The sequence below is a fragment of the Gorilla gorilla genome, chromosome 7 (genome assembly GCF_029281585.2).
Source record: "Gorilla gorilla gorilla isolate KB3781 chromosome 7, NHGRI_mGorGor1-v2.1_pri, whole genome shotgun sequence".
Lineage (NCBI taxonomy): Eukaryota > Metazoa > Chordata > Mammalia > Primates > Hominidae > Gorilla > Gorilla gorilla.
The window spans coordinates 148,173,678-148,186,786 of record NC_073231.2 but is presented as its reverse complement, the minus strand read 5'-3'; the positions used below and the strand labels follow the sequence as shown (position 1 = coordinate 148,186,786).

The 13,109-nt window shown below is 51.1% G+C and overlaps 1 protein-coding gene across 25 annotated transcripts in view; it reads left to right on the top strand.

Moving 5' to 3' along the window:
* Positions 1–13,109, top strand: part of TSNARE1 (t-SNARE domain containing 1) — a 133,133-nt gene that overhangs the window by 82,212 nt on the left and 37,812 nt on the right. For 21 of the 25 annotated variants that reach the window (XM_055347962.2, XM_055347968.2, XM_055347976.2 and 18 more), the window contains 3 exons: positions 94–184; positions 3,496–3,585; positions 4,148–4,204. In XM_055347962.2, coding sequence (XP_055203937.2) covers positions 94–184; positions 3,496–3,585; positions 4,148–4,204 — 238 coding nt within the window. The remainder of the gene's footprint in view (positions 1–93; positions 185–3,495; positions 3,586–4,147; positions 4,205–13,109) is intronic. The other 4 variants (XM_063709564.1, XM_063709554.1, XM_063709553.1 and 1 more) reach the window with 1 other exon arrangement.

Here is a 13,109-nt window from a genome sequence, read left to right as displayed (position 1 = left end):
CCCGTGTGTCCCTGCTTGCTGCGTCCTTCTGGGCCCTTGCTCTCTGCTGCCTTCCTCCCCTGCCTTCGCTCCTGGCTCCTTCTCGGCCCCCAGGCACACGGCACAGCAGGAGACCAACAAGACCATCGCAGCCAGCGCCAGCTCCGTGAAGCAGATGGCCGAGCTGCTGCGCAGCTCCTGCCCGGTATGTTCCTGGGGTCTGGGGCTGGGAGGGAGGAGAGGAATGGACCCCTCTGCCTGTGATGGGAGCAGGGATGTCACACGAGGCAGGATACAGGGAGGCTGACGTGTGGATGGACACAGACTGGCCTGGCACCCAGCCTCCCTTGGCTCCATGGCTCAGAACCTGTGTGCAGTCATTCAGGCAGCAGCCGTGTGCTGACCACGTGCCGGGAGCTGGTGTGGCCATCCGGACTCTTGCTGTCCTTGGCTTATGCAGTAGTGGGGACAAGAGCACCCTGGGTCTTCCTGGCCAGGCCTTACTGGAAGCTGATGGCCCGCCATTGTTTGTTTCACCATCCTCTCCCCTGCTCTGCATCCCCTGCCCCTCTGCTGCATCCGCCACCCAAGGCCACCTGCACGTGCACCCTCCCTGTCCCCTCACCTACCTTGGCGCCTTATCAGACGCATGGGCCTCAAGCCAGACATATTGCCGTGGCAGTGGCCATCAGCATACCCACCGCCACAGCCATCACTACCGTTCCAGCTCAGCTGCCCCAGGGCTGTTCCCTCGTTTCCACCCTGTCCCCAATTTTTTTGTGTGTTTTTGAGACGGAGTCTTGCTCTGTCTCCCAGGCTGGAGTGCAGTGGCATGATCTTGGCTCACTGCAGCTTCTGCCCCCAGGGTTCAAGTGATTCTCATGCCTCAGCCTCCTGAGAACCTGAGATTACAGGCGCCCGTCACCATGCCCAGCTAATTTTTGTGTTTTTAGTAGAGGTGGGGTTTCACCATGTTGCTCAGGCTGGTCTCAAACTCCTGGCCTCAAGTGATCCTCCCACCTCTGCCTCCCAAAGTGCTGCGATTACAGGCATGAGCCACCACGCCTGGCCCTGTCCCCACTTCTGACTGTCCCCACACCCTCCGCTCCACCACACCAGGTCAGTGCCCAGTTGCTGAAGATTGGAGGGTACCTGTGACAAAAGATTAAATACTGCTGAACCCTAAGATTTTACGGGGCAGGAGTCAGCAAGCTGCAGCCCGCTGGCCTGCACCCACTTCATAAGCACAGTGTGAGCCGCTGGCCGCACCCGCTTCACGCGTGCAGTGGGAGCCGCTGGCCGCACCCGCTTCACGCGTGCAGTGTGAGCCGCTGGCCGCACCCGCTTCACGCGTGCAGTGGGAGCCGCTGGCCGCACCCGCTTCACGCGTGCAGTGGGAGCCGCTGGCCGCACCCGCTTCACGCGTGCAGTGGGAGCCGCTGGCCGTACCCGCTTCACGCGTGCAGTGTGAGCCCCTGGCCGCACCCGCTTCATGCGTACAGTGTGAGCCCCTGGCCGCGCCCGCTTCATGCGTACAGTGTGAGCCGCTGGCTGCACCTGCTTCACGCGTACAGTGTGAGCTGCTGGCCACACCTGCTTCACGTGCACAGTGTGAGCAAGACGCCAATCTGTCCCTGCCGTAGGTGCTGCCCATAGCTGCTCTCACTGCCTTGGGAGGGCTGGGGTTGCAAGTTCGGCCTGCTGCAGAGCCAGCAGCGTGGTTCAGCCAGTCCTACAGGGGAAATGCATGCCGCCCTCCCTGTGGAAAATACATGTGACGTGGCCAGTGCCGCGTTGGGTGTGGTCAGCAGTGAGGAGCGGAGAGTTAGGCAGGCCACAATGTGGTGAGGCTGGAAGACCGCATGCCCCCACGCAAGAAAACACACAGTGTGTGGTTCTGTTTGTGTGAAGCATCCAGAAAATGCAATCTCTGGAGACCAAAAGTCGATGAGCAGTTGTCGGGGTTGGGAGCAGGGCTTGGTTTTGGGGTGCCTGCAGGCAGGCACAGGGCCCTTTCTGGGGTAATGGGCATGTTCTAAAACTGGGTTGTGGGGATGGCTGTACAACTAAGAGTTACTGAACTCTACACTTAAAGTGGGTAAATTTTATCAGATCTAAATTAGACAGTAATAAAACTTGTACTTAAAAAAGTAGAATCAGTTCAAAAGTTAGTTACACTAAAAAACTGTAACAGAGGCAGCAGCCCCCTGTCCAGTGATGGGGTGGCCAGAGTCTCCCTAAAGGTAGATGACAGGAACACTGGGAGCTTTGTGCTGAGCGGCCTGGAGCCTTTCCATGCATGGGTCATTCCTCATAGCCATGGCCGCCCTGCGGGGACCACTCTGTGGGGACCGGGTGCTGCCCTGGCCTGTGCCCTCGGGCAGTGATGTCAGCAGCAGCATGACCAGCATCGATGCCTGTGTCTGACCTCTTCCTCTGTAGCTTTGTTCTCCATTCTCTGACTCAGGTGTGCCTGAGTCACTTATTCATTTACTCATTCATCCAAGCATACATGCTGGGTCCCTCTTACGGGAGGCGCTGCGCTTACGTGAGGTGCTGAGCAAGGCCCCACATGGTGGAGGGTTGCGATTCTGAGAGGCGTTTCTGTGGGGTGAGAGCAGAGTTGGGTGGTCTGCGCAGGCCGTTTCCTCATGAAGCGAATGGCTCCTTCACGCGGCTTGGTGGGTGCACAGTCGGTGCCTACCACGTCTTTGACTCTGTGGGCCGTGGATGCTTCGATGAGATGTAGTGCCTTCGATTGTGGGAAGAGGTCAAGGCTGTGGTAGGCTGCTCCCAGTGCCCCTCGGCTGTCAGAGGTTTACCCCAGACCAGCCCGCCTTAGCCTTGGCTCTCTCCAATCCTCCGATAGCCATGGGGTGGGTGCTGGGAGGAAGCTGTGGGCTCCTTGGTGCACCTGCTGGTGGGTGGTGCCCACGGTGAGCCAGAGCAATGAGGCTGCCCCAGGGCTGCGTGTCCAGCCCCACCCCGGCTCCGTGCCTCTCCAGCTCCAGCTTGGAAGCAGGTGCCTGGTGGGCGCTGAGGTGTGGTGGCGAACATCCCAGCAGGAAGGAACTGGGGTTGGTGGACCCTGGTGGCCACGGGGAGCCCAGGTACAGGCGAGATGCTGCGGAGGGGGATGGTTCTGGCAGTGGCCCCACCACCTATGTGACCACAGACAAGTCACTCGGGACTCAGGGCCATGATGTCCTGCGCTGTGGAAGAGGAGTCACAGTGCTTCTCGCGGAGGTGATGTGGGGCCAGGTTTATGTGCCTTGAATAGCTCCTGGCTCCGGCAGGCGGTGTTGACCCCTGCGCCGGATTTTGTGGTGATGGTGTCCCTGGGGACCCTGGGTGTGCCTGTGGAGACGACGGTGACACGGAGGGGAAGTAGTTGATGGCGAGCCCCATTCTGAGTGTGGGAAGGTGGGACATCGGTGCGGGAGGAGGTGTGGGTGGTGGGGGCTGCTGGGGCAGGGCCAAGCCTCCCATGCCGTGCCAGCTGTACCTTCTCTGCAGCAGGAGCGTCTGCAGCAGGAGCGTCCTCAGCTGGACCGGCTGAAAACCCAGCTCTCAGATGCCATTCAGTGCTATGGAGTGGTGCAGAAGGTGAGGTGCTGGTGGGGGCAGCGGGGGTCTGCAGGCCAGGTGGGGTGGGCCTCGGTTCCCGGAGCACCCTCATGGCTGTCTTGTCCCTGTGGGCCTCGTGCAGCCCCATCCCCAAAGGCAAAGAAGAGGGTCATTCTTGCAGACAGTCTCCAGGCAGCCAGGATCCAGACTGTGCCTCAGGGCATGTGTCCTAGAGGACATTTACCTTCAAGAGCTGACCCACAGTAGCTCTGGGGAAGCAGGAAGAACAGGTCTCACCCTGCTCTGACAGGTGAGGAAACTGGGGCCCAGAGAGCTCCCACGCGTGGACAGAGGCCATCCAGTGACTCGCTGGCAGAGCTCAGCCCCGGCCCCGGCAGCCTCTTCTGGGAGTGGCATGGACAGAGGCCATCCAGCGACTCGCTGGCAGAGCTCAGCCCCGGCCCCGGCAGCCTCTTCTGGGAGTGGCAGGCGTGTTTTGCTGCACCATCGTCCAGAGCCCTGCGCTCAGCTGACCATTTCTTCTCCCTTCCCCACCTTTTTTGCTCTTCCTGTCTTCCTTCTCTTGTCCTTTTTTCAACAGAAAATTGCAGAAAAGTCCAGAGCGCTGCTTCCCATGGCGCAGAGGGGCAGTAAACAGGTGGGTGCCGAGTACTGACCATGGTCAGTGGCTGTTAGGGGACAGCCCAGAATCTGCTGCCATCTGTGCTCCATGGAAGGGCGGGGAGGGCCAAGGGCAGGGGTGTCATCTGAGGGGCGCCCTGAGGCACAGCCTTGAAAACGTGGGCATTTTGACCTTTGGGCCCTGGCACAGTGCCTGACAAGGGCTCAGCTCCCAAAGAATGACTGCGGACGGTTCCATGTGCTGGGCAGGACTCACAGGTCAGACCAGCTCTCCTGCTGAGAGCTACTGTAAAACCTGGGTTAAAACACACATACACACGTGGCCAGGTGCGGTGGCTCACGCCTGGAATCCCAGCACTTTGGGAGGCCGAGGTGGGCAGATCACCTGAGGTCAGGAGTTCAAGATCAGCCTGGCCAACATGGAGAAACCCCATCTCTACTAAAAATACAAAAATTAGCTAGGCGTGGTGGTGAGCACCTATCATCCCAGCTACACGGGAGGCTGAGGCAGGAGAATTGCTTGAACCCAGGAGGCAGGGCCAAGGTTCCAGTGAGCCAAGATCGCGCCACTGCATTCCAGCCTGGGCGACAGAGTGAGATTCTGTGTCAAAAACAAAAACAAAAAACACAGGCACATGCACACAGAAAAATGCACACATAGATGCACACAGACATGCAGACACACAGATAAACACAGATGCACAGAGATAAACACACAGAGACACAGACACGCAGAGACTTGCAGAGACAGAGCTGGAGACACACAGATACACAGAGACATACAGATAAACACAGACACATAGAGACACATGCAGATAAACACAGATGCGCAGACACATGCAGATAAACACAGACATGCAGACCCATGCAGATAAACACAGACATGTAGACACATGCAGATAAACACACAGAGACACATAAACACAGACATGCAGACACATGCAGATAAACAAGACATGTAGACAACATGCAGATAAACACGCAGAGACAGATAAACACAGACATGCAGACACATAAACAGACATGCAGACATGCAGATAAACAGACATAGAGACACACAGATAAACACGCAGAGACACAGACATGCAGAGACACAGATAAACACAGACACACAGACACACATGCAGATAAACACAGACATGCAGACCAATGCAGATAAACACAGACATCTAGACACATGCAGATAAAGAGACACGCAGACATGTGCAGATAAACACAGACATGTAGACACGCAGATAAACACACAGAGACACAGATAAACAGACACGCAGACACATGCGGATAAATGCAGACACACAGATAAACAGTCATGCAGACATGAAGAGACACAGATAAACAGACACGCAGACACATGCAGATAAACACAGACATGTAGACACATGCAGATAGACACCCAGAGACACACAGATAGATGCAGACACACATGGATCCAACATGGGGGAAACATCGGAGCAGCTGGGAGCCAGGCCTAGAGAGGCATGTGTTTCCAGATCACTCAGGCTCATCATCACTGCCTTCTCACCCCCAGGACATTTGCCAGCTTGTGTCTCAGCTTATGGAGACTGAACAGCAGTGGTGGCTTATAGCTTTAGTGGTCTTACTGGGCTGGAGAGACAAAAATTAGAGTTCAGGACCCTTAGGAATAAAACCCTAGAGCACAAGGGGATTGCAGCACTCGGTCCGTTTTCCCCTTGAGGCAGGCTTTTGCTGATCCATATTCGCTGGTGAGTGCGTGATGTGAGAGTCTAAGAAGTCAAGCAACAAGTACTTTACAGGAAAAGCTGAACAGAAATTGGAGTACCCTCAGAGTACTAAGAAGACGAAAGTTGGATTTTAAGGCCCACCCAGGAGGAGGAACTCTTGTAAACACAAGTTCTGCTTGAGACCATGAGAGATGAAGGTAAACCAGAAGTAGACCAGCCCTGACCAACCAAACCTAAAGTATAGCCTGGAATCATGTCTATGTTGTCTCTCCAAAGACAGAGGACAATCCCATCATCTAGAATCTCTGCAATTTTTCATACAGTGTTTGGGATTTAAGCCAAAGTCATCAGGCATCACAGGTAACAGGATCCAATTACTAAAGCCAAGGAAAAACAGGAAGTAGAAACTGACCAACAGGTGATGCAGATATTCAAATAGTTGGTTGGACACTCAGCTTATAGGTTGAGCATCCCTAATTTAAAACTCCAAAATCCAAAATGCTCCAAAATCTGAAACTTGTTGAGCCAACCTAACGCACAAAGGAAATGCTCATTGGAACATTTAGGTTTTTGGATTTTTGATGAGGAATGTTCATCCAATAAGTACAATGCAGATATTCCAAAATCTGAAAATAAAATCCAAAATCTGAAAACAAGTTCAAAATCTGAAACACTTCTGGTCCCAAGCATTCCGGATGAGGGATATTCAATCTGTGTTATTAACATGTGAAAGGAAATAGTAAATGGTATAGACTTTTACCAGAGAACTTACATTTTATTTTAAAAAGGGAGTTCTGGTATTGAACAATATAATTAAAATTAAGAATTTAGTGGGTTAGCTAAATCTCCACATAGACAAAGCAGAAAAAAGGATTGGTGAATTAGAAGGCAGGGCATAAGAAAACTTATGTTGAAATGCAAAAGAAAAAATGATAGAAAATCTAAAGAATATAGAGTGCTAGATGAACAGGAGAGAGAGAAAATGGATAGAAATAATATTTGAAGAGGTAACGATTGAGAGTTTTCCAAAACTGTCCAAATACTTCAAGTCACAGATTCAAGAAGCTCTATGAATAGATAAATTTGTCGTTTTAAAAAACCACCCTTGCCAGGTGTGGTGGCTCATGCTTGTATCCCAGCACTTTGGGAGGCCGAGGCGGGTGGATCACCTGAGGTTGGGAGTTTGAGACCAGCCTGACCAACATGGAGAAACCCTGTCTCTACTAAAAATACAAAATTAGCCGGGTGTGGTGGCACATGCCTGTAATTCCACCTACTCGGGAGGCTGAAGCAGGAGAACTGCTTGAACCCGGGAGGCAGAGGCTGCGGTGAGCCGAGATCGCACCATTGCACTCCAGCCTGGGCAACAAGAGCAAAACTCCATCTCAAAAAAAAAAAAAAAAAAAAACTAGAGAGGCTGAGGCAGGAGAATTGCTTGAATCTGGGAGGCGCAGGTTGCAGTGAGCCAAGATTGCCATTGCACTCCAGCCTGGGCAACAGGAGCGAAACTCCGTCTCAAATAATTAAAAAAAAAATAACCACCCTTGGCTGGGTGCAGTGGCTCACGCCTATAATCCCAGCACTTTGGGAGGCCAAGGCAGGTGGATCACTTGAGGCCAGGAGTTTGAGTCCAGCCTGACCAACATGGTGAAACCCCATCTCTACTAAAAATACATAATTTTTGTCGGGTGTGGTGGCAGGCGCCTGTAATTCCAGCTACTCAGGAGGCTGAGGCCGAGAATTGCTTGAACCTGGGTGATGGAGGTTGCAGTGAGCTGAGAGCACGCCATTTCATTCCAGCCTGGGGGACAGAGCAAAACTCTGTCTCAAAAAAGAAAAAACACAAACAAAAACACCCTTGGTCATAGCGTGATAAAAATTTGAAAACCAAAGGCAAAAATAAAATCTTAGAAAAGCAGATTCAAACTAGAAAAAAAATGTTAAGAGCACATTAAAGTCAGAGAAAAAAGTCACATGATTTTTAAAGGGACAAGACTGACACCTGACTTTCTTAGAAGAAACTATGGAATCCAGAAGACAGCGGAAATGTGCCTTCAAAACGCATGAGAAAAATAACTAATCTCCAGCTGCACCCTGGGGAAGACATGCTTCAGAAATAAAGGTGAAGTGAAAACAGTTTTAGAGGCACAAAAACGAGAGAACTCCTCATCAACAGAACCCCCTCCACGTGGAAAAGGAGTGATCTCAGAGGGAAGCGTGTCCCGGAGGAGGGAGTAAAGGACAACGGAAACAGTTGATGTGGCTGCGCCCAGGTTAACGTCGACAGTGGAATGGTGATGATGAGGATTGGCGGGCTTCAGATTATGGTCAGGTGTGTGCTATTGACAAAATGGCCCAGAAGACAGAGGGGAGGCAAATAGTGTTAAAGTGTCATGACATCCTTGCATCATCAGAGAAGTAACATACACGTCGAGGGCAGACTGAGTAAGCGTTATGTAGTAATATATGCAATTACTAAGGCAGAAATTAACAAAACATTAAACACGTTCAGTAGGCAAGTTAGCAAAGCCAAAATAATTGGCTCTTTGAAAGGGTTATTAAACCCCTACAAGATTAATCAAGATAGAAAAAGAAAATACAGATTACCAGTTGTCAGAATGAAAATGGATAGATCATTACCAGTCCTACACATTAAAAAAAGAAAAACGCAGGGATGTTATAAACATCAATAAATTTGACAACTTAGAGGAGACTTTTTTTTAGAAAACAATTTACCAGGAGGTACAGAAAATCTGGGATGTTTAATATTTATTAAAAAATTAAATCCGTAATTTAAAAATATCCCACAAAGAAAACTCTGGACCTCAATAGCTGTATGGGTGAATTCAGTCCCATATTTGAGCAGTAGCTAGCAGCAGTTTACACACGCTGTTACAGAGAATATGGCAGGAGGAAGCACACCTTGCCTGCCTCATGAGGCCCCAGTACCTTGATTTCCAGATTCTTACGAGGTTCCCAGGAAGGAAAATAACATGCCCGTCTCTCTTATGAACATGGACACAAAAGTCCTAAATATTAGTAACTTCAATCTAGCAATATGTGAAAGGATGATCCATCATTATAAAGTGGGCTTTACTGTAGGGATGCAGGATTGATTTGCATTCAGAGTCTGGGTGTGATTCACCACGTAATATAGAATAAGTGAGGAAATCTGTACAGGTCATTTAAACAGATAGAAAAAAGCACTTGATAAAATTCAGCACTCAAGGAGGCTAAAAAACTCTTGGCAAACTAGGAATAGATAGGAATGCCTTTAATCTGCCAGAAGGTATCTTCAGAAACCCTGCAGTTAATGTTAGACTTACTGAGGGATGTTAAAATCTTTTCTCCTAAGATAGAAGATAAAACTAGGGCATCTAGTACTGTGGTTTCTGTTCCCCATTGTGCCAGAAGTTGTATCCAACGCAGTATGGCATGAAAAAAAAGAGTAGGATTGAGAAGAAACTGTGTTTCATAGACAGTGTGATTATGTCCATGGAAAATCCGAATGCACCTGTAGCGTGCTGTCAGAATTCATCAGTGAATGCGGCAGGACAGGTCACTAGACAAGAAGACATTGTGTATGCTGGCAAAAGACAGTTTGGAGAGGAAATTTAAAGACTGATATAATAAATTATTACAATAGATAAATTTCTTCAAAAAATTCTATGAAGAACGGTTTAAGGCCTCTACATTAAAAAACATGCCACATTACTGAGAGAAATGACAGATGACCTAAACCACGGAGGGGTTGCTGTGCTTACGGAGATGTCAGCTCTCACCCAGTGGATGATCTAAACCGTGGAGGGGATACCGTGTGTATGGAGATGTCAGCTCTCACCCAGTGAATCTGTAGGCTCAATACAATCCCAATAAGGTTCCAGCAGGTTTTCAGTGTGTGTGTGTGTGAACTGTCAAGCTGATTCCAAAATGTATATGGAAATATGAAAGACCCAAGATAGCAAAGGCAATTTTGAAGAAGAACGAAAGGGATTTATACTATCAGGTATTGGAACACACTATAAAGCACAGAAATGAAAACAGTGTGGTGTTTGTGTGAGGCTAGACACACCAGCCCGTGGACACACCAGCCCACGGACACACCAACCCATGGGACAGGGTGGAGACTGGACACAGACCACACGTACGTGGCGGCTGGGTTTGTGGCTGAGGTGGACTGCCCTGCCACGGGAGGTGGGTGATTCATTCAGAGCTTGATACGGATCACTCGGATGTTTGAACTGGAAAAAAAGGACTCTTTGCAAACGTCAGCTCACCCTGTGCAGAAAGCACTTCCAGCCGGACTACAGACCCATGGGCGAAAGATAAGGCAGTAGCACATCCAGAAGGCACCATGGGAGGCTCCCCTGACGCCTTCACGGTGGACAAGTATTTCTTACACAGACGCACAAGTGCCAACCGCAAAGGAGAAGGTCGACACACTTTGTTAAAATTATACCCCAGGAAGAGAGTGCAGCCCACAGCACAAGACAGGGCGTTTGCACAACACGTGTGAAAAGGACTTACATCCTTAATATATAAAGATATCTTACAAATCAACAAGGAAAGGGCAGACAACTGTATTGAAAAACAATGAAAGGACAGCAGCTTTCCACAGGCACCTCACAGAAGAGGATTCCGGTTGGCTCATAAGCCTGTGATTGTGTACTTGGCAACACGAGTTGTCAGAAAAATGGCAAAGAAACCCATGATGGTAAATCACCACACACCACACCCACACAAATAACTAGAGCAAACATGAGTGAAAACCTCTGCAAAAGCTGGGCGTGGGCTGCGTGCAGGCGGTTGCACTCTCATGCCTTTACTGGTGGGGTGTGCCTCTGCATCATCACTTTGGAACACTGTTCGAGAATATCAAGTCCAGCTTTTTCTGACCTAGGATCTTGCAGTTCTGCCCAACAGACATGCATATTCAGTTGGCCCTTCGTATCCATGAGTTTCACATCCATGGATTCCACCAATCACAGACTGAAAATATTTTTAAAAGATGGCAGCTGTTCTGAACATGTACAGCCTCTTTTCTTGTCATCATTTCCAAAACAATACGGTAGAACAACTATGCTATTTACTACATAGCATTTACATCATATTAAATATTATAGGCAACCTAGAGGTGATTTAAATATATGGGAGGATGTGCGTAGGTTGTATGAAAATACCAAGTCATTTTATATCAGGGACTTGCGCACCCACAGATTCTGGTATCTGTGGAAGTCCTCGGCCACTCCCCCGTGGAGACAGGACAACTGTGTGTTGACAGAAGTCACATGGGAGAATGCTCATAGCAGCCCTCACACAGTGGCACAACCTGGAACACCGCCCAGTCTGACCAGCACGGAAAAGCAGCACCTGCTGAATTCATGCCACGGGGGACTCCACAGCAGCCAAAAGAGTGAGCTGTGGCCACCACGCCCACTGGTGATGTCTCGGACATAACGCTGAGTCCAAGCTGAATTCATGCCACTGGGGACTCTATAGCAGCCAAAAGAGTGAGCTGTGGCCACCACGCCCACTGGTGATGTCTCGGACATAACGCTGAGTCCAAGCTGAATTCATGCCACTGGGGACTCTATAGCAGCCAAAAGAGTGAGCTGTGGCTACTGTATGATCAGTGGCCCCACCAGTGATGCCTCGGACATAACGCTGAGTCCAAGAAGCCTGAGACCCAAGGGGATAGACTGTGGGATTCCATTTCTGTAGTATTCAGAACCAGGCCCCACCGGTGGACAGTGTTAGAAGTTGGAACTGGGTTCTCCTCTGTTGGGGGCCTGGGATGACAGGTGCTGGAGGGAGGCCCCGGGGGTCCTGGCCAGTGTCCTGTGTCTTGGCTGGGACGTGTTTCCTTTGTAAGCAGTCATAGAGCTATATTCTTTGCACCTGGCATTGAAACACAGATGTATTGCCTTTCGGTAGAATTTTCTTTTAAAGAGGTGGGGAGTGGCCAGTAGTGCTTCTGAGAAATCATGGAAGGTTAGATTATTTCTAGGAATTTGCAAACTATAAATGATGAGATGATATGCAACCCTGTTCAACAAAAGGACTGTTGCCAAGTTGATGCTGGGCTGATGTGGGGGGACTTGGGGGCTGCTGCTCACAGGCCGGGCAGCCCTGGCAGGGGCGAGGGGCACTTGCTGCCTTCCCTGTCTCCTGCCTGTCTCCCCTGGGTGTGGGGTGAGCAGCTCAGCCTGTGTGGAGTTGGCGATCCTGGCTGTGGTCCGTAGTTTTCAGCTGGGTCGAGGGTCAGTCTCAGACCCAGCTTGGGCTCAGCCAGTGAGCAGCATCCCAGTCCCTGGGGCAGCATCAGGGCAGTGGCCCCAGTGGCAGGTCATGCTCTGTCTCTGCCGTCACTGGCCACCTCAGCCTACATTTCCACCAGGACTTTGTGTGTCCCCAGCCAGGCTGCAGAAGTGAAGACCTGCTTCACTCTCACGGGCTGGCTGGAAATTGCCTAGACAACACCTCCCTGTCTGAGGCACAGGGCTGGGGGTCGCCCCTTGTCTCTGGGTCCAGTTCCCTTTGATTTAACGTGGGGCTGGGGGAAGCATTGCCACAGCCGTGTCCGTCCTGATGTTCTGGGCTTTGCCTCCAGAGACTCCACCAGTGAATAAATAGAGTCTGTTGCTGCTTGTAGGAAACAGCTATCTGGGGCTCCTGAAAAGACACCACCACTCCCTGTGTGAGCGCCTCTTGCCCTGGCCCCTGCCCTCCCTCGGGTCGGAGTGCATGAGAAAGTGGTCTCCTTCCCAGAGCCTTGGAGAGCCCTGAGCGCCGGCCTCGGGTCCCTGCTTTCTGAATGCCTGGCAGAGCGGAGTCTCTTCCCACGGGAAACCGTGTGTGCCCTGTCTCCAGCACTCACGTTAGAGCATGTCTCTTCCCTACGTGTCGGAACAGGGACCCAGGCCCTGAGCCCTGCGGGGAAGAGAAAGCCGCCTTTGTCTGTCTGCCTCTTGAGCTGGAAAACTATCACAGGGCCGTCCCCTCTGCGCTTGCCCCAGCACCTTGCCAGCAAATCCCTAATCCCAGCCTCGGAGCTCAAGACCCAAATTGGGCCTTTGTGAGGAGAATAAAGGAGCGCTTTGTGAGCCTTTCAGGAGGAGGCCGCGGACGGACCCGGGCATCTAAGCCATCTCTTCCTCCCCTGGCTTTTGTCCTGCACTGCTGGGGAGAGCGGCACCAGGCCCCCTGATCCTCCTGCTG